General features: G+C 40.5%; 1 protein-coding gene across 1 annotated transcript in view; it reads left to right on the plus strand.

Annotated features, from left to right (window-relative positions):
- The window catches only part of TTN (titin), a 234,957-nt gene that overhangs the window by 21,273 nt on the left and 192,565 nt on the right, over positions 1-21,119 (plus strand). Inside the window, exons 26-43 of the mRNA XM_077181862.1 lie at positions 215-1,905; positions 1,997-2,278; positions 2,551-2,817; positions 2,961-3,233; positions 3,341-3,604; positions 3,705-3,965; positions 4,472-4,732; positions 5,160-5,423; positions 5,515-5,775; positions 5,927-6,187; positions 6,620-6,880; positions 6,967-7,108; positions 7,198-7,363; positions 7,564-7,795; positions 8,364-8,648; positions 8,736-8,861; positions 10,907-11,095; positions 15,355-15,411. Of these exons, the coding sequence (XP_077037977.1) occupies positions 215-1,905; positions 1,997-2,278; positions 2,551-2,817; positions 2,961-3,233; positions 3,341-3,604; positions 3,705-3,965; positions 4,472-4,732; positions 5,160-5,423; positions 5,515-5,775; positions 5,927-6,187; positions 6,620-6,880; positions 6,967-7,108; positions 7,198-7,363; positions 7,564-7,795; positions 8,364-8,648; positions 8,736-8,861; positions 10,907-11,095; positions 15,355-15,411 (5,543 nt within the window). The remainder of the gene's footprint in view (positions 1-214; positions 1,906-1,996; positions 2,279-2,550; positions 2,818-2,960; positions 3,234-3,340; positions 3,605-3,704; positions 3,966-4,471; positions 4,733-5,159; positions 5,424-5,514; positions 5,776-5,926; positions 6,188-6,619; positions 6,881-6,966; positions 7,109-7,197; positions 7,364-7,563; positions 7,796-8,363; positions 8,649-8,735; positions 8,862-10,906; positions 11,096-15,354; positions 15,412-21,119) is intronic.

Genomic DNA, 21,119 nt, shown 5'->3' on the forward strand with positions numbered 1-21,119 from the left:
CTGCAGGCAAAACTACCACAGAATATAAGACTGTTTTTTATTATTCTTCTCTGTTTGATTCTAAGGCACTGTACTCCCAAACATGAATAAACATAAACAAAATGTTTATTACCTCCAGATATTTACCTTTGGAGGCTTTGAACTAATTTGGAAGAAAGGCAAAAATGAATGACAAAGAAGGGAAAAATAGATAATTTTTTTTTTCATGTTTCAGGATTGAGGGAACCAAAGGGGCAGCTGCCCTTAAAATTGAATCTACTGCCAGGCAAGATGCTGCATGGTATACTGCTACCGCTATCAATAAAGCTGGGCGGGACACCACCCGCTGCAAAGTAAATGTTGAAGTTGAACACACAGAACCTGAACCAGAAAGAAAATTAATAATTCCAAAAGGAACTTACAAAGCCAAGGAGATTGCAGCACCAGAGTTAGAACCTCTCCATCTGCGTTATGGTCAAGAGCAATGGGAGGAAGGAGATCTCTATGACAAAGAAAAGCAACAGAAACCATTTTTTAAGAAGAAGCTCACATCTTTAAGGCTCAAACAATTTGGACCAGCACACTTTGAATGCAGGCTTACACCAATTGGCGACCCAACCATGGTGGTGGAGTGGTTGCATGATGGCAAACCCTTGGCAGCAGCTAACAGACTCCGCATGATCAATGAGTTTGGGTACTGTAGCCTGGACTATGGGGTAGCCTATTCCAGAGACAGTGGAGTGATCACTTGCAGAGCAACTAACAAATATGGTACAGACCACACATCTGCTACTCTGATCGTGAAGGATGAGAAAAGTCTTGTGGAAGAATCCCAGCTGCCAGAAGGCAAAAGGGGACTCCAGAGAATTGAAGAGTTAGAAAGAATGGCCCACGAGGGTGCTCTACCTGCTGTTGCACTGGACCAAAAGGAAAAACAAAAACCAGAAATCGTTTTGGTTCCTGAACCTGCAAGAGTCCTTGAAGGTGAAACAGCACGATTCCGCTGCCGTGTGACTGGCTATCCTATGCCCAAGGTCAACTGGTACCTCAATGGACAGCTCATCCGTAAAAGCAAAAGGTTTAGACTCCGTTATGATGGAATCTACTACCTGGATATTGTAGACTGCAAATCATATGACACAGGAGAGGTGAGAGTCACTGCAGAGAATCCAGAAGGCTTTATTGAACATAAGGTGAAACTTGAGATCCAGCAGAGGGAAGACTTCAGATCTGTTCTTCGTCGTGCTCCTGAACCCAAACATGAGCCTGTAGTTACAGAACCTGGGAAACTTCTGTTTGAGGTACAGAAGGTAGACAAACCTGCAGAAGCAACAACCAAAGAAGTGGTGAAGCTGAAAAGGGCTGAAAGAATCACTCACGAAAAGCTTTCAGAGGAATCTGAAGAGCTGCGTAGTAAATTCAAGCGCAGGACAGAAGAGGGCTACTATGAAGCCATTACAGCTGTGGAACTTAAATCTCGCAAAAAAGATGAATCATATGAAGAAATGCTAAAAAAGACAAAAGAAGAACTTCTCCACTGGACCAAAGAGATCCCAGAGGAAGAGAAGAAAGCACTTCCTCCTGAAGGCAAAATCACCATTCCAACATTCAAACCAGAGAAGGTGGAGCTTAGTCCAAGCATGGAGGCTCCCAAGATACTTGAACGTATTCAAAGCCAGACTGTAGCTCAAGGAACAGACGTACACTTCCGTGTGAGAGTGGTGGGAAAACCTGATCCTGAATGCCAGTGGTTCAAAAATGGTGTTCAAATTGAAAGGACTGATCGTGTGTACTGGTACTGGCCTGAAGATAATGTTTGCGAATTAGTTATCAGAGATGTGACTTCTGATGATTCTGCCAGCATCATGGTGAAAGCAGTCAATATAGCTGGTGAAACTTCTAGCCATGCTTTCCTGTTAGTACAAGGTAATTTCAATTCTTTTACTCATCCTACTGCTCATCATAGTGTGTTAAGTCTGTTTGGTCAGTGCATTGTTGATTGTTATATGTTTTCCAGCCAAGCAGTTAATCAGCTTCACGCAGGAGTTACAAGATGTTGTTGCTAAAGCAAGAGACTCCATGGCAACATTCGAATGTGAAACATCAGAGCCCTTTGTCAAAGTGAAATGGTTTAAGGATGGAATTGAGATTCATTCTGGAGACAAGTACAGGATGCACTCAGACAGAAAGGCTCACTTTCTTTCCGTATTAACAATTGACATGTCTGATGCTGATGACTACAGCTGTGCACTGGTTGAAGATGAATCTGTGAAAACCACTGCAAAGCTTACTGTTGAAGGTAAGAAGCATACAACTCAGTATCATGCCATACTGTTAAAGTGAAATCAGCTTCAGAAAGAAATAAAACTATTTAAACAGACATCTAACACCCTTAGAGATGTGGAGCTGCTTTCATACTTTTGGAATCTAGTATAAAAGTCTAGAGATGTATTTATGTAAAATGGTTGCACTATATATCTATATATATTCCCTTAGGCTCATTTAATAACTTTTTTTTTCTTCAGGAGAATCTAATCAAGCTTATTTACAAATGTAATTATTTGCCTTTAGGTGCTGCAATTGAGTTTATTAAAGAACTTGAGGATGTTGAAGCGCCAGAATCCTTCTCAGCTGAACTTGAATGTGAGATTTTCCCAGAAGATGCGGAGGGGAAATGGTATCATGGTGATGTTGAACTCACTTCTAGTCTTAAACATGTGATTGCATCCCGCCGTGGTCGCCAGACCCTCACTATTAAAGATATTAATAAAGACGATCAAGGAGAATATAGTTATGTTGTTGATGGAAAAAGGACTCAATGCAAACTGAAGATGAAGCGTAAGCATTTCTTACATTGTCTATATATTATCATTTTTCTATTTTATAGCATGTACTATAGCTGTATCATTGTATCCCAGAAAGCTTTAATGATTAATATTCTGCTTCTTATAAGAATTAATTAACTTCATTTAATTCCACAGCTCGTCCCATGGCAATTCTTCAAGGACTAACTGATCAAAGAGTCTGTGAGGGAGATATTGTGCAACTTGAAGTCAAAGTCTCCCTAGAAAATGCAGAAGGTGTCTGGATGAAAGATGGCCAAGAAATTCAGTCCAGTGATCGTATTCATATTGTGCTGGATAAACAATCACATATGTTGCTCATAGAAGATGCCACAAAGGAAGATAGTGGAACTTACTCTTTTAGTGTTCCTGATCTTGAGCTGTCAACCACTGGACAGATCACAGTTTACAGTAAGTCACTATGATGATTTTGAAGGTGTGTTTGATTTTTGGCTCCTTTAGGATTACTTTTTAAACACATAGTTTGTCTCATGATGAATATTTTTGCAACTTGGCAGGTGTGGAAATAGTGGTGCCTCTAGAAGATCTTCATGTAATTGAAGGAACAAAAGCCATCCTTGAATGTAAAGTTTCAGCACCTGATGTGTCCTCCTCAAAATGGTACCTAAATGATAATCAAATAAAGCCTGATGAACGTGTGCAAGCTGTATGTAAAGGTACCAAACAGAGGCTGGTGCTCACCAGAACCCATGCATCAGATGCAGGACGCTATAAGCTAATGGTTGGCAAAGTGGAAACAAGCTGCAATGTCACAGTTGAAGGTTGGTGTTTCTTAAGAAGCACAGTTCTTTGTGAAATGATTTCTTTGAAAACAAAACTAGTGGAAACAACTAATAAATTTATAATTTATTCTTTTTATAGAAATTGAGATTATTAGAGGTCTTCATGACATCACCTGCACTGAAACACAGAATGTGTCCTTTGAGGTTGAGCTCTCCCATTCAGGGATTGATGTAATTTGGCATTTCAAAGGCCAACCCATACAGGCCGGTCCTAAATATAAAATTGAAGCACGTGGCAAAATATACAAATTGACAGTGGTGAAGATGATGAAAGATGATGAAGGAGAATATGTGTTTTATGCTGGAGAGAAGAAAACATCTGGGAAGCTTATAGTAGCAGGTTAGTAGGGTTAAAGTCCAAGGTTTTTATTTCACTGATTTAGAAAGTACCCAATGGACTTGGAGCAATAGTGCTGTTCCAGTGGGAGTTTGTCTTTAATTTATCCATTTCTTTATGTTCTCCTTGCCTTTCCCCTTATCTTTTGTGATTACTATAATTTGAATCCTCAAATCTGCTGGGTTAATATATTTTGCTAGATCAGAAACACAGTATGAAATGCTGTATTATGCTTTTGATGTAAATACTGTAAGAAAGAGGTTTTGTCCTGTGTGTTCTCAGTATACCTGTGCTGATGGTAAAATAAAAGATAATAACTAGGATGGAAATAGGAAACATATATTTGTAATGTTCAGGTCATATTCTACTCCTGATTTTTCCCAGAGCTCAGAATGACTATGGCCATGCTGCAAATTAGGGCAAAGAATTCCAGCATCTACTTTTCATTTCTGTTTGGGGGAAAGCTGAACAGCAACACAACAAAAGAACATGCTTTTTCTTCCCAACAGGCGGTGCCATTTCAAAGCCTCTCAGTGACCTGACTGTGGCTGAGTCCCAGAGAGCTGTTTTTGAATGTGAGGTGGCAAATCCTGAATCAGAGGGCCAGTGGCTACAAAATGGTAGACCATTAGCTACGACAGATCAGTACCATGCTGAATCTGATGGTGTAAAAAGAAGGCTTGTTATCCCTGCCACCAAACTGGAGGATATGGGGGAATACAGCTATGAAATAGCAAGCTCAAAGACATCTGCCAAACTGAAGGTTGAAGGTCAGTACTTTCTATAATTAACTGATGTCTTTGAGACTTATTCCAGCATCACTCGCTCTATCTTGGACCAGTACTTAAGACACAAGTAAAATAAATCAAATAAAAAACCCCAAGCAAACAAAACCCTGAGCCTATCCAATAACAACAATGACAAAAACTAAACAAGCAAATTCCCAACCAACCAACCAACTAACAAAACAGACATATAAAACTCCAAAAACTCCAGAAACCAGATATTTGTCATGGATACTACAAGTAAAGCTTCCTTACTGTGTTCCCAGCACACTACTTTGCTGGAAAGTGTATAAACTACTATATACATAAAATGAACCAGCATTATTCCGTTTTATTAAAATTCAATTTTAGGCTTTAATTTTGATCTATTTTGTAAATTTTTTTTTTCTATTTTCTCCCTTTTTTTTTCTAGCTGTTAAGATAAAGAAAACGCTAAAGAACTTGACTGTGACAGAATCACAGGAGGCAGTTTTCAGTGTAGAACTGACCCACCCTGATGTGAAAGGAGCTCTATGGATTAAAAATGGTGTTGAACTTGAATCAAGTGACAAATATGAAATTACAGTGAAAGGAACTGTTCACACACTGAGAATCAAACACTGTCTTGTCACTGATGAGTCTGTTTACAGCTTTAAACTTGGAAAAATAGGAGCAAATGCCAGACTTCATGTGGAAAGTAAGCCATTCTGCTTTGAATATTTGCTGTAATGTGTGTTTTGAATTCATATCATACACGGTGCTGAATATTGCTAACTTTTTTCCTCAAGCTGTCAAGATCATCAAAAAGCCAAAGGATGTGACTGCTTTGGAAAATGCTGTTGTATCATTTGAACTGAGTGTTTCCCATGATACTGTACCAGTCCGCTGGTTCCACAAAAATATTGAGCTTAAACAAAGTGATAAATACAAGATGATCTCTCAAAGAAAAGTTCACAAGCTTATGCTGCACAACATATCTCCCGATGACGCTGGGGAATACACAGCTCTTGTTGGGCAAATCGAGTGCAAAGCAAAACTGTTTGTGGAAAGTAAGTATTTTAAGAAAGTAGTTATATGAATTGTTACACCAACACTGAGCAACTTGACCTGACATGTCATAGCCTGTTACCCTTGGTTTTTTGCAGTCTTCCAAACATACTAACTTTTAGAAAATTCTCTCTTTTTTCCCTATCCTTTTAGGCATACACATCACAAAGACCATGAAAAATATTGAGATCCCTGAGACCAAAACTGCCTCTTTTGAATGTGAAGTTTCTCATTTCAATGTGCCAGCTGTCTGGCTGAAAAATGGTGTGGAGATTGAAATGAGTGAAAAGTTCAAAATAGTTGTCCAAGGGAAACTCCATCAGCTCAATATAATGAACACAAGCAGTGAAGACTCTGCGGAATACACTTTTGTCTGTGGAAATGATAGAGTCAGCGCAACCCTGACTGTAAAACGTATGTAAAAATTAAATTAACCAGAATACTTTACAGTTACCAGTAATAAGAAGTTTGTGTTAACACATGGGCTTAATGAAATTCTGACAAAACCAGCAGACTGTAGTGGTTTTAAACAACACTAAATAGCTTCAACAGCATTCTTTAAAGAGATATAGAAGTGGTGAACTTGAAAGTCAGATCCTGTGTTATTGTCTTTAGGCCAATATGCCTAAATGTCTGGTCACTGTAGGAGACTGAATTTGGATTCCTGTGTCATTCAGTAGTTGTGGAACATTTAATTGTAATAATCATTCTGAACACAACATGTACTTTTTAATACTTCCAAAATCTTCTTAAAGAAGTTGAAGCATCTCTAATCTGGTTAGCATGCATTTAAAATAAATTAAAATAATGGAAAAAAGCAAACCATGTCCATTCCTTTCCTTTTAGCCATCCTAATTACCTCCATGCTAAAAGACATCAATGCTGAAGAGAAAGATACAATAACCTTTGAAGTTACTGTTAATTATGAAGGCATCTCATATAAATGGTTAAAGAATGGAGTAGAAATAAAATCGACTGATAAATGCCAGATACGAACAAAGAAGCTTACACACTCCCTCTCCATAAGGAATGTGCATTTTGGTGATGCAGCAGAATATACTTTTGTTGCTGGAAAAGCAGCTTCATCAGCCACTTTATATGTGGAAGGTATTTGCTCTCTTGATTTGTACGTTTAGCAATTTCTCAGGCTGAAATAACATCACAGCGCTCACTCTACTTTTTTTCTGCCCTAGCTCGTCACATTGAGTTTAGGAAGCATATTAAAGACATCAAAGTGGTGGAGAAGAAGAGGGCTATTTTTGAATGTGAAGTTTCAGAACCTGACATTCAGGTCCAGTGGATGAAGGATGGGCAAGAACTCCAGATTGGTGATAGGTAAACTATTGCTTCTACACCATATTAACTTCTGGTGTGTGTTTTCCCCCAGGGAATATCTAGCTCACTTTCTTTTCTGATGTGCTCAGGATGAAAATTCAGAGAGAGAAATATGTCCATCGTCTCATCATTGCTTCCACAAAGATGTCTGATGCTGGTCAGTACACTGTAGTAGCAGGTGGAAACACATCCAGTGCCAATTTGATTGTGGAAGGTCGTGACATTCGCATCAGAAGTGCCCAGAAAGATATTCAGGTAAGGTCTATACAGATGAATAAATATTTCATAGCTTTGTCACTCAAAGAATAATCCAAGGGAAGTGCAACAATATCTAACCAGAAAGAGTCATAGCACAAAAATCTGTAATCATAAGGTCAGAACCTTCACCTAAGAAACTGGAAAGTGAGACCAGAGGAAAAACCAATATTACTTCTATTTTTTATTCTTTTTCAAAGGTCATTGAGAGACAAAGAGCTGAAATTGAATTTGAAGTCAATGAAGATGACATTGAGCCACAGTGGTACAAGGATGGTATTGAGATCAACTTCCAATATGAGGAAAGATACAAGTATGTGGTGGAAAGGAGAGTCCATCGAATGAGCATCTTTGAAACCACTTACTCTGACGCTGGAGAATATACTTTTGTTGCGGGACGGAATAGGAGTTCTGTTATTCTTTATGTGAATGGTATGTGGCCCCACAACCAATGTTTTGACTGTATTTATTACTCAGCAGTTTTCTGATTCTTATATGGCCTCTCTGGAATTCTAACTCTTCAAAGAAAAAAAAAAAATTCAAAGAGATCATTTGGAACACTACTGAATTCCTCATGTACATAGGTGTTTCTTACCCTATTGAAGTAACTGGCTAGTGGATGAAAATACCATAGCAGTTCCTTTCCTATGGTATTTAGTTAGGCCAGAAAATTCTTGAGTCTAAATAAAACTACTTTGTTCAAATGGACAAATATGCCTTTCCAGAGTGATCAACCTAACAATTATTGGACACATTTTGCCAGAAACACTTACGCTAACACAGCTAATTATGTTAAGGCACTTGCTGCTAAATCATTCCCCCTGTATCAAGGATGAGGACAGATTTTCATGGACACATAAGATTAGGAATAATAAGGGTTTGTTTTGCTTAATTCTTTGCAAATAATTTTCAATCACTAATAATATCAATAATGAGATTTCTCTCTCTTTCCTTCTTTCTCTTGTCTCTCTTTGCCACCTCACTTTCCCCCAATTTCCAGCTCCAGAGCCACCCCAGATTATTCGGGAGCTAGAGCCAACTACCGTGGAGTCTGGCAAACCTGCCCGCTTTTGTGCTATTGTATCAGGCAAACCCCAGCCCAAAATTTCCTGGTACAAAGATGATCAACAGCTTTCTCCAGGTTTCAAGTGCAAATTTCTTCATGATGCACAAGAATATACTCTATTGCTGATTGAAACTTTCCCTGAAGATGAAGCAGTGTACACCTGTGAAGCAAAAAATGACTATGGAGTAGCTACAACTTCAGCTTCACTTTCAGTCGAAAGTGAGTTTCCTATGCTCTTAACAACGTTTGTGAAATGAAATTTTCATTCTTCATCTTTAAAAATAACTTTTTTCTCTTTTTCTTCAGTCCCTGAAGTTGTCTCTCCTGAGCTAGAAATGCCAGTGTATCCACCTGCTGTCCTAATACCACTACGTGATATTGTTACATCTGAGGGCCATTCTGCTTGTTTTCAGTGCAGAGTTTCTGGAACAGGTGGGTTTAATGACATCCTATACATCTCTCCACCTCTCAAAATTTTTCGTCTTGAACTCAGAAAAAAATTCAGTAATATATGTGCTCAGATCAGTTTTCCCCCAGAAGTACAGATATTTGATACACACACAGCCAAGTGTTACTGACAAGTTTCAGTTAAGCACATCAAAGCATGGAAGTTTTAAACTGTCATAAACATATTAAGTGTTTCTAAAAAGATCTGTTTATCATAATTTCTCATAGTTTATCTTTGGAAACTTCTCAGCATTTTAAATGCTAACTGATGTTAGAAAACTCTGTCAGTGAGAAAGACACAGAGAGAAAAGCAGTACTGAATCAAATAAACATGAATTTCTGAAGACACACACTGCCATGTCCTTAACTACACGAAGTGACTGAAACTGTGACTCAACCTTTCTCCTAATATTTCTAAGTATCATTCTGCAAACACTAAACTCTGGTTACTTTCTTTATCCTAGCACAAAAAGTGTTTGCTAATTGTCCTTTGAGGTGTAGATTTTACTTGAATAAGTTTTTTGATTTAGATACATAGAATGTCCCTCTGCAATTAAAATATCTTTCTCCTTAAGACACATTCAAATAAAGCTACTTTTCTCCATTTAGTAAATGGCCTTGAGTATGACTACTAATGAAATATTCACATAGTAAACTGCAGAGTAATATCCAGTTCACAACCCAAAGAATTTAAAATTATTAACTATTATTTCAAGGCAAACAAAACTCCAAATTAAAAAATAATCCTATTTGACAGCTCAATAAAATCAATACAAATTGGTTATACACATATATATGCAAATATATATAATTTTCATTACCATCCCTTGAAATAAAACTCCATTAAAATAAAAAAAAAAGCTTTAGAACAAATCTGATTCTGCTTCAGAAAATATATGTTGGAAATACTGGCCCACCCTTTGTGCAATGCATGCTAGTGTAATATTTTTTAATAGAACTGTACTTATGTGAATGTGGAACCTGCATTTATAGCACAGAATATAAGGATCCTTTCATCTAGATCACCCATCGTAGAATCATTTAGGTAGAAAAAGACCTCAAAGATCATCCAGTCCAACTATTAACCCAGAACTACTGAGTCCAGAAATAAACCATGTCCCTAACTGCCAAATCTACATTGCTTTTAAATACCTCCAGGGACTGTGACTCTACATTTCACTGGGCAGCCTGCTCAATGCTTGACAACCCTTGCAATGAAGTAATTTTTCCTATTGAAAATCTCCTTTATTGAATACACTATCCAAATGCATTTTCATACCTCTCACTTGTGTTATAAAAACCTTTTATATTAGGTTAGGTAACAGATGATTGCAAGTACAGTTGTTTAATGGTAGGCATTGTGCAACTGGCTATTGAAAACACTCTTCTGACAATAGTAATAACACACTACTTGAGTAACAACATATGATTGATGATGTAGTACAGTGACAGATGGAGAGAAAAAGCTAAAATCTGCTTTAATTCCCTCCCATGTCTACAAGAATCTGTACAAGTAATACATTTTATATAGGAATATATAAATCTTTCTTGAGAAATATGGCAAGTAATGTTTGCAACAAAAAGAGGGAAGGTGCTGTACTTAGCAGAAGAATGATCTGTTTTAATTTCTTAACCTGACTAGCTCAAGCTAGATATTTTATAGCCTGTTTAATCACGCAACTGTAGCAAAATCACATTTTTAAAAAGATATTTTCTCTGACTTTAGCCATACAAAAATATTTTTAAATTTTTACACTAAGAGAGTCAAGGAAGAATGATTTTTAGTCAATAATATATCAGCACCAGAATCAGTTTTCCCATACAAATATTTCCAGTGCACAAATCAAAACCTAAAGCAACAAGTGGGTCACTTTCCACTCATCATATTTTACCAGAATAATACAAGGCACATTTAAATTTAAATGTTTGGGTTTAATACTTTTGAAAGATATAAATATAAAAATAACATTTACTTGCTAATATAATATCATAACTTAGACCTTTTTGTTTTCTATCTTTTGCCTGAGCAGATCTGAAAGTGTCTTGGTACAGCAAAGAGAAGGAGATCAAGCCATCACGTTTTTTCAGAATGACTCAATTTGAAGACACTTACCAGCTGGAGATTGCTGAAGCTTATCCAGAGGATGAAGGGATCTATACCTTTGTGGCGAGCAACTCTGTAGGCCAAGTGACCAGCACTGCCACCTTGAAGTTAGAAGGTACACTGTGCCATTAAAAAATTTGTCTTGTTCAGGTCATGTTCGAATAATTATCTTAATATACACTGATACTGATATGTGAGTTGTTGTCTGTCATGTTGTCTTTTAACTCAATTAATTGCTGCCATTTACAATGTCCACAGTGTACATTTATGTCTCCAAAATATATGCCATGAACAGAAAAAAGTATTTCAAGATTTTTTCATGTCCCATGCCCCCTTTTCATTTACTCCAGTCTTAAAATCTGACATGCACCAAAGGTAAAAACCTTCTTTCTAATGGAATTTTTTTGCTTACACATTCTTTGATTTGCCTTGTGAAGACAATCTAGTAGTTTTTGTATGAAATAAATTACTTTGAAGGTTTTGAAAAACATCTCAAATAGAGGTAAGTAACAGGTACGCGGGCAACTGAGAAGAAATCCTTTACATTCATATGAATTAGTGAAACATTGATCAAAATTTTAGAGCAGAAATACTGTTTGGAGAATTTGCTGTTCTATATTGTTCTTGATGTTATTTAACCATAAATATTTTGTTTTCTTTTTGCATTAGATTTTATAAATGATGAATGAGAATAATTCATGCTGTTGTGAGTTAGAAAAAAAAATTTGAATGAGAGAGAAAATTCATTGTAGTGTAGGGTAAGAAATTAAAAGTTGGCATGCTTCTTTTCAGGATTTAAAAATGTTGAAGAAGTTACATCAGAGTCCCCTTGGCATGTTTCTTCATCTGTTTCACTTAAGGAGGAATCTGTTGGCCAAAGGCCCACCTTTATCCAGCCTATTTCAAGCTGCAGGGTATGCAGCGGGGAATCAGTCAGATTTCAAGCTAGAGTCTCTGGCAGGCCCAAACCAAAAATCCAGTGGTTTCATAATCAACAACTCATGTTGCCAAAAAAAGACTTAGTTTTCCACTTTGATGAGTCTACAGGCACAGCTATACTGATAATAGTAGATGCTTTCTTAGAGCATGCTGGCCAATACTCTTGCAAGGCAAGAAATAGTGCTGGAGAAACAACTTGTACAGCTACACTTACAGTGACTGCAGAAGGTAAAGCCCCATTTTTACTTCAAAGGGATTCAATTTGTTGCATACCACACTTTTATGCTGTTACTAATTTTTTCCTTGTTTCACACCTTTTCTTTCCCACCTAACCTTAATAGAACCCTCAGTAACCCAGCCACTCTCATTTCTTGTCTTTAAGCTGTAACATTTGGAAATTTTCAAGTTTGCATCTCAATATAGGTCAAAGAAAAGAAATGCTTTAATGAAGGCATTCAGGATTTTAAAACAAGTGGTTTAATGATCTTTATAGCAGTGACTGAGGTATTTTGCACTATTCTGTAGGAAAAAAAAAGATAAAAAGGAAAATACCTCCTTTTAAAGTGCCATTAAGTTTCCAATACTAAAATGGACCACTTTGGTGAAAGAAGAGACAAGCACCAACTGAGTATCAACTGCATGACTAGTTTAGGCATCCTTTGTTATTCATACATGTGAATGGATAACTTCTATGTCAACAGAGTAGCATGTCTGGCATGCTGTGTTTTCAAATGAAGATAATTCATTTTCATCCTCCATGCTGTTTGATTTTGTTCAGAGCATGGCCCAGTAAAGTTCTTTAGATACTAATGTTGTTGTTTTTGTTACTTGATTACACAGTGCAAGCCCTAGATAGGCAAAGTTCTGGGAAAGATTTAAAAGAGTCTATCCGGTCACAGTCTATATCAGAACTTCATGTTTCTCCTCTCACAAAGAAGAACATTGAAACTTATCAAAAAGAATTTAAATCAGTGCAACAACCATCACAGGAATTGCATGTACAGGTTTTTGAAAGTGTATCAGAAAGTTTGACCATGAAGGCTACATCAATTGAAGAAATTAAAGCTGTGCACACCTCAGTTCTTTCTCAAACATCTCAGAGCACCAAAATCTCTATGATGACCTCTCAAGAAAACAAAGATGTCCCTCCAAAGATTCTCTTGCAACTCAGAGACCTAACTGTGAAATGTGGTGACACTGCTCAGTTCATATGTGCCCTAGAAAATGAATTCTATGAGTTTCTTTGGGCCCATGAAGGTAAAAAGATAGAATTGTCTGAAAAATTGAAGATATCACAAAACGGAAATGTTCTTCTGCTTACGATCCTGAATGCCCAGCTGCCTGATCAAGGACTGTACAGTTGTACTGTGTATAATGACTATGGAGGGACAACAACATCAGCAATACTAACAGTCAAAGGTGGTTATCTGACTTTTAACATTTTTACTTACTTTTTGCAGCTTCATTATAACTGCCTACAGCCCACTCCTATTACCTTTATTATCAGTATTTAATTGAGAAAGCTCTAGTAATAGTGCTCTGGGGTTTTTCCTCCACATTTACAGCTCTATTCATAAGTAACGTGCAGTACTGGGAAGTTGGTACTGTAACTTTGTGCCTCTTCCCATAAAGTCACAGATGTCTCAAGCTTTTTATTCCTCATATCCTTCATTATATGCAGTGAGATGTAAAGAAAAACAAGCTTGTAGGAATTTTTATATTTTGTTAATTCCTGAAGCAGGAGTTTAAGGAAGAAAAGAATGCCAGATACAATTTTGAATTAGATACCAGGTCATTTCTAACCCCAGCAGATTTCCAACAAATCCAAGATTCCAATTCCAAAGTTTGCAATATAAGTTAATGTACTTGAAAGGATTAATGGGTGGAAGTATTGTATTACTGCAATACTGAACTGTCTTCTACTTTTCACTCTTCCTAATATATTGTATTTACTTTTTGCTTAAACTCCTTCTACCTCTTCCTGACATCCATGTATTAAAATGTTAGTAGTGTTACCACTAGAGAAGACCCAAAAGTGTATTGTTACCACAGGTGATAGTATTTCAGATGAGTTCAAAGGAATCAAGACCAGAAAACTAAGATGAATAATGAAAAGGGCATTGACCCTGTTGATCTGGCTCTTAATTACTGAAACTTCTTTCTTCACTATAGAGCTACCAAAAGCACTTTACATAATCTTCTGCTGCTACTTTCCGAATTAAGGCTCTAGATTAGAAGCAAAGATGTGCTTTTTCTTAGTCACTCTGGGAAAGACCCACAGGCTTAGTTCTGGTACCTAGAACTAGCCCAACAGGAATAGAGCTCTTAAATGTGCCATCACTCATGTTTAATAGCACTGTTTTAGCACTAATATACAGCATAGTCTATCAATACTAACTACTGGGTTTTCTCCCCGTAAGTATAAGGATGTTTTTTATTCCTGCAAAACATCTGAACTAATACTTTTCCTAACTTTATTCTTACCTAGCAAAAGAAGCACAAGCCAAAGCAGTAACAAAAATTACTCTTGAATCAGATTCTAAAAGCTTTAAAGCAGCCAAAGATTGTCAGTTTAAAGCATCTGAAGTTAAGCAAGAATCTCCAAAGAAAACCTCAAGCTTGTTTATATCTACATCCCAAAGACCACATGAAACTGAGAAGCAAAGAAATAGAGTATACTATCCTGATGTTGTGCCATGTGAAGACATCGCAGAAACTGACGCCAAAGCACCAGAGTTTCTTGAAACTCTGCCTTCAGAAACCACTGTAAAAGAAGGAGATGATGTGTTTCTCTTTTGCATAATGAAAGGTGTGCCTACACCTTGCGTAGTCTGGATGTGCAATCAGCTAATAGTTGAGGAGTCTGCACTGTGTTCCCTAAAACACGATGGGCCACTGTGCAGTTTAAGATTGTTGAAAGTTGGTCAGGACCACGAGGGTATATACAAGTGCAGAATAGTTAACCCTGCAGGACAAGCCGAGTGCAGCACCCATCTGAAAGTGACAGGTTGGCAACTGCATGTTCCTTCCGAGTATCAATTCCTCATGCATAGCATCATAACTGCATTCCACTACATTCATTCCCTAGGAGATGATAAGGAACGAGAAGTATCTCATTAGTCTGTGGATTGTTGAATGTTTTCTTCAGGGATTTACGGCATGATAAAGGCATGTTGTTTTAGAAACTTTCCCCCACCCTGCAAAAAGAAAGCAAATTTTAGAGAAAAATGTACATTGCAAACAAGTTTGAAAACATTTGATTACTTTATTCTCAAAATTGATCAAGTGTTTGAATTGTCTGGCATGCATTTATGTGTGTGTGTACATGTGGATTTATGTCTATTTGCAAAACAGATTGGACATTTTTACTATATAAAGTGTTGATCGGGACATTTAACAATTATAGCTCAAAAATATTTGTCTTTTTTATTCTAGCTCCTGAAAAAATTGTTCATGAGAAGCTAGAGGAAGAGGTTGAAATGGAAGTGAAAGGTACAATAACCAATGAAAATAATTATTACCAGTTATTAGTAATGTTGTGGAAAGGTTTTATCAGCTTCCATGAAGTGTCTGATGGGGAAAGACACACTTTAAAGCATATTGGAACATGTTGCATGTTTGTTTTGATATGCAAAGGGTTACCTGCATTATAAGGTTATTTAAGTTTTAAAATATGTTTAAAACTTCAAATCTATAATTGTGCAGCCATATTTTTAACTTTTACTTCATGCTTTGCAGCTGTTCATAGAGCTCATATATGTTCAATTTCCTTTTGAATGCATGGAATAGTTTACTTCAGAAGGAAGTTATACAAATCTTAATTGTATTACTTTTAAACAAGTTAGCAGCCTAACATTAATAGGTTCAATGGACACTATTGGATGGATAGATGAAGTATACTAGAGAGTATTTGTTGTTTAGGATATGTGAAAGCTACACATTCCCATTGATTCCTCGCACTTTTTTTTACATACATTAATTCATCATTATACATCTCTTACCCTGGCTTGCAGATAGCATACGTGGTTCATGTTGCTTGCTTTTCCCCCCGTGCATAACACTGTGGAGTTAGTGGCTGTATTAGTTCGAATAAACGCCTTCTCATTTCATGTCACTTACTTTTAAAAAAATATATTTCAAACTATTTTTTTCAATTGTTTGAACATATCTACAAACAGAGGGGTCAGAAAGGGCGTTTATTCTACTGTCTGCAAGTCAGGTAAGATTTTCTTCTTTGCCACCCAAAGACACACAGCTTTTCCAGGCAACAAAAACATATACGCAGAAGAACATGTTATTTTGAAATTCTTTTTTTGCTTGTTCAAGAAGAAATTTCCAGTCTGAAGAAAGAACAGACAACGAACGATTTTCGTGTCAATCTTTAAAACAGAGCAAGGCGTTGCGTTTATTCGAACAAATATGGTGAGTGAATTACTTTTTTTTCCTGGGTGTGTGATGAAATCTGTTGCATGCCCATTTTTTATTTCAATATATTGCTACTTTTTTACAACCAGGTGGTAGGCAGAGCGTGACATGCTGTAACTCGGTCTCCTTCTCTTGCAGAACGGCGCAGCGTGGACTTCGAGGGACACGGCACAGCGGCGGTGCTGGCTTGCCCCCAGAACCGTAAACCCATCTTCACACAGGGACTGAAGTGTAGGTCTGTCCTGGAGGGGGACCCCGCGTTGTTCCGGTGCAAGCTGGTGGCGTGCCCGGCCCCGCACATGGCCTGGTTCCACAACAACCGGGCCGTGCTCCAGGACTGCCGCAAGGTGATTCGCACCGAGAGCACGGAGCACACGCACTGCGCCAGCCTGGAGCTGCGGGATGTGCGGGAGCACGACGCTGGCAGCTACAGGGTATTTGCCATTAACACTGAGGGCTCAGCCGAGTCCACCGCCTCCCTGCTGGTGTCCCGCAGGGGGGAGCGGCGGGGCCCAGCTCCGGCCGGGAGTGCGGAGTGGATGCGGCCGAGCTGGGGGTGCCTGCTGCAGCAGCGGCGGGAGGAGCGGCTGCGGGTGGTGCTGCGCTGCACCGGCTCCCCCTTCGACAAGGGGCAGGAGGCTGAGCCTGGGCACCTCTCACCAGCCCGGGGCAAGGTACGAACCATCCGTTTCCAGAGCCTGCCGATCGGGAGGCCGTGCCTCCCAGGGCTGGCGCACGGTAGGGAGCACAGGGCCACAGTGGCTAATGCTGAGGAGCTGCTGGATGAGGAGACCCGCTGGAAGCTGCAGAGGCTGCGGGAAGCAAAGAGGGCAGCACTGCAAAAGAAGCAGGAATTCCTCATGTCTACGCCTCAGGAGGCACCTCCTGAGCAGCCCAGCCCACGTAGGGTGGCTGCCAAAATGGTTGGCTCAAAGCCCCTCACAGTGCAGGTAGTGAAGCAATACTCCAGGTCCAAGGACCTGGGGGAGAGATGGCAGGTGCAAGGTGGGCTCCTGGAGCCCTGCCCACCCCTCTTTGTACAGGAGATCAAGCCCCAGGAAGCTGTTGAGGGACAAAGATGCGCTTTCTCCTGCCTCTTCCACGGCCGCCCACAGCCCACCATCACTTGGTACAACAATGACAAGCCCGTGGGGCGCATCCAGGGCACTGCTGTCCACACCACAGGGTGCTGCTCCACACTGACCTTCCCATCTGTGCTCCCACAGCATGGTGGCACTGTCACCTGTGTGATCTTCAACCCCCTGGGCACAGTCAGCACCTCTGCTGGACTCCGTGTGAGGCGGCGAATGCCAGCCTATCAGTACGCAAAGAAGGAAAAGGAGGAGATGAAAGTGGAGGAGAAGAAAGAGGTGAAGGAGGATAAAAGGGAGAAAGAGAAGAAGGAAGAGGAGAAGAAAATGACGGAGGAGGAGGAAGAAATTGGTGTGGTCTTTGCAGCAGAGAAGGGATTGCCAAGTGCAGTTCCAGACTCAGGCTTGCTGTCGCTGCCTGTGGAAATCAAAATCACTGCCCCCACTCCAACTCCAGAGCAAGACACAGAGACAAGAGAGGTCCCACGACTCCCTCCAGAGCAGGCTGCTTCCACCATGAAGCACAAATTTAAGTTTTCATTTGATATGGGAAACGAACCACCCCAAATTGTGACGGAAGCCCCAGCACATACTCATTGCTGTGAAGGAGAGGAAGTGGTGTTGGAGTGTGCTGTGTCTGGGCAGCCCCCACCTGTTGTGAGCTGGTCCTTGAATGGCCAGAGCCTCTCTGTCAGTGAGAGACTGAGATTTGAAGAGGGCAAGAATGGTGTGTACCGCTTACACCTTCAAGAGGTCTCTGTCACAGACGCTGGGCGATATTGTTGTGTGGCCACAAATGTGGCTGGAACAGCACAGACTGCCTCTGAGCTGACAGTGCAGCCCAGGGCACCCAAGCTGTATAGCAAGGGTGAAGGCACTGAGGAACTGCCTGCCATGGACCATGTTCTGCACATGCAAGACCTCAGCATACTTGGTAGGGATGAAGAGGAAAAAATTGCATGCCCCAAGGAGGAGGAAGCCCACCTACCCTGGTCCCTGAGGTTGTCTCCACCTCCTGGTGACCAGTTGGAAGATTGTGAGGAAACACCTCACATCAGGGAAAGTGAGATGGAGGGAAAAATGGTGCTGGATATCACAGAAGTTTATGCAAGGCAAGAAATGGGCAATACAGAAGAAAGGGTGAGTTATACAGATGGTATTTCTGAGATGAGGCAGAACAGGGGAAAAGCTGTCTCTGAGGAACACAGCTTTGGAATTGATACCACTGAATTGCACCCTACTATATCTAGGGAGGGATGTGAATTAGTAGCCAAGGACTCAGGTCACTTTTCTGAGGAACTGGAGCCTGAAGGAAGCAAGGTGCCACCACATACAGATACTCTGTCCTGGGACATCTTGAAGTCACCATTTATGGAAGTGCAAGGGCAAACACATGCTCCTGAGCAGTCTGCTCTGGCAGGGGAGTGTAAGGATTTATCGCTTATGGAAGTACAAGGGCAAATACATGCTACTGAGCAGTCTGCTCTGGCAGGGGAGTGTAAGGATTTATCACTTATGGAAGTGCAAGGGCAAATACATGCTCCTGAGCAGTCTGCTCTGGCAGGGAAGGGGAAGGATTTATCATTTATGGAAGTGCCAGAGCAAATACATGCTCCTGAGCAGTCTGCTCTGGCAAAAGAAGGTAAGGATTTCTCATTTATGGAAGTGCAAGAACAAACACATGTCTTTGAGCAATCTGCTCTAGCAGGGGAGTGCAAGGATTCATCATTTGTGGAAGTGCAAGGGCAAGCACATGCCCCTGAGCAGTCTGCTTTGGCAAGGGAGTGTAAGGTTTCACAATTTTTCATTCCTGTATCGCCTGTGGTGCAAGACAGAAGTGATGTCTGCACAGAGTGTGATGCCCCTGCCAGGGAGGCAGTGACTCCTGATGTGCCTCTTGTGGAAGAGCCAAGTGTGCCCCACCTGCAGGACCACATTGCAAGCACCCCCACAAAGGAGGAGTTTGGCTTTTATGAATTCGATGCAGGAGAGCAGCAGGAGGAACAGGAAAAGGAGCAGGAAAAATCAGTTGGTATTGAACAGAGCATTAAAGCTGATGATAATCTTTCTAAAGAAGAAGTAATTGATGATGGTGATGGCACACATTGGAAAATACAAAGTGACAGGCAAATGCTCAAAGAAATTGAGTGTGATGCATACAGCCCTTCTTTGAATCTAATCCCCACTCCTCCTGGCATAGAAAACTCAGGTCAGGTTTTTACTGAGAAAGCTGAAGAAGTGGAAGAGGTGCATTTCAGAGAGCAGCTGTTGCCCTCTGAGCCTGACACTGAGATCATATTTGATCTGAAGAAGTTTGCAGAGCCTTTCCCAGCTGCAGAGACTGTGCACACAGAACAGGCACAAACCCCCACAGCACTGGAAAGTGTGGAGGTCATCACTGGGATCATCTCCCCCGTGCACCAAGGTGATGTGCTTGAAGGAGAGATGTCTCTGAGTGAGGAGCTGCGTCAGAGCTACAGGATGCAGCAGGAGGAGGTTGATGCCCAGGAAGAGGAAGAGCAAAGAGAAATCACAACAGCTGATTTGCAAACTCCTAATGGGGACCTTGGCAGTGTCATGGTATCTGCTGAGGAGAGACATTCTGCTGAAGAAGTTCAGGATTCAAAGATGAGTGTCTGTGGAGAGGACTCAGAAAAAGTTAATGAATTTCTAGTGGAGCCCACACCAAGTTTCCAAAGAGGAGTTGAGGAAACACATGTATGGGAGAGTGGGGAACGGCTGGAGACCACAGACTCCCAGAGTGACAGCTTCATTATGGACTTGAAAAAAGCTGCACATGAAAAGAACCTCCAGGCTGGGCATGAGGCTGAGGAAGATGGTGGTTCTGAGACAGAAAAGTTCTTTGAGCCAGGAAGGAGCAGCTTCAGCTGTGAGATGGAAAGCACAGATTCCCCTGAGGAGATGCTCAGAGACATCCAGCAGGAACCAAACACAACAAAGGGCTTCTCTTTGGGGAAACTCATCCTTGGGTTAGTAATGGATGATCCTGTGGCACAGAAGGAGCAAAGGAAGGAGTCTTGGGACAAAAAGAGGACTCCCACTGAGGAAGCCTCTGAGAATAATGGAGAAGAAATGTGGGAGGATACTTCTGCAGGTCCAGAGCCCAGTGCTGTTCAAATCTCAGAGCTGGAGCCTGATTTGTCCCTGGCCAATTATTTAAGATCCACTGGGATATATGAAACTCCAACTCTCAAAGGCACAGTTCAGAAGGAGCAGCAAGAAACTATAACTTCACTGGAAGTGGAGGAGGTTACCTTCAGCACGGTTTATGATTATTACAATAACCATCAGGAATTTGCCCGGCCCTTCTCTCCTGAGTCAGAAATGTCTATAGAGCTGGAGAGTGGGAGCAGAGAGGAGTCACCTGATTCAGACCGCTTCTACACACCTCCATCCTCCGTGGAAATCTTCGAAACTGCTTCATCAGCATCCTACCACACGCCGCTCAGCACACCCGAGCGCTACTCCACACCCTCCGAGGGCTCAGGGTACAGCACGCCGCCCGAGCGCTACTCCACACCGTCCGAGGGCTCGGTGTATAGCATGGCCCCTGAGCACTACCCCTCACCTTTCGGCAGTTCAAAATGCAACACACCCTCAGAGCAGTATTTCACACCCTTTGAGGGACCCTACTCTGCATCGGGGGACAGCACTCCACCGGAA

The sequence above is a fragment of the Agelaius phoeniceus genome, chromosome 7 (assembly GCF_051311805.1).
Source record: "Agelaius phoeniceus isolate bAgePho1 chromosome 7, bAgePho1.hap1, whole genome shotgun sequence".
NCBI classification, from domain to species: Eukaryota; Metazoa; Chordata; class Aves; order Passeriformes; family Icteridae; genus Agelaius; species Agelaius phoeniceus.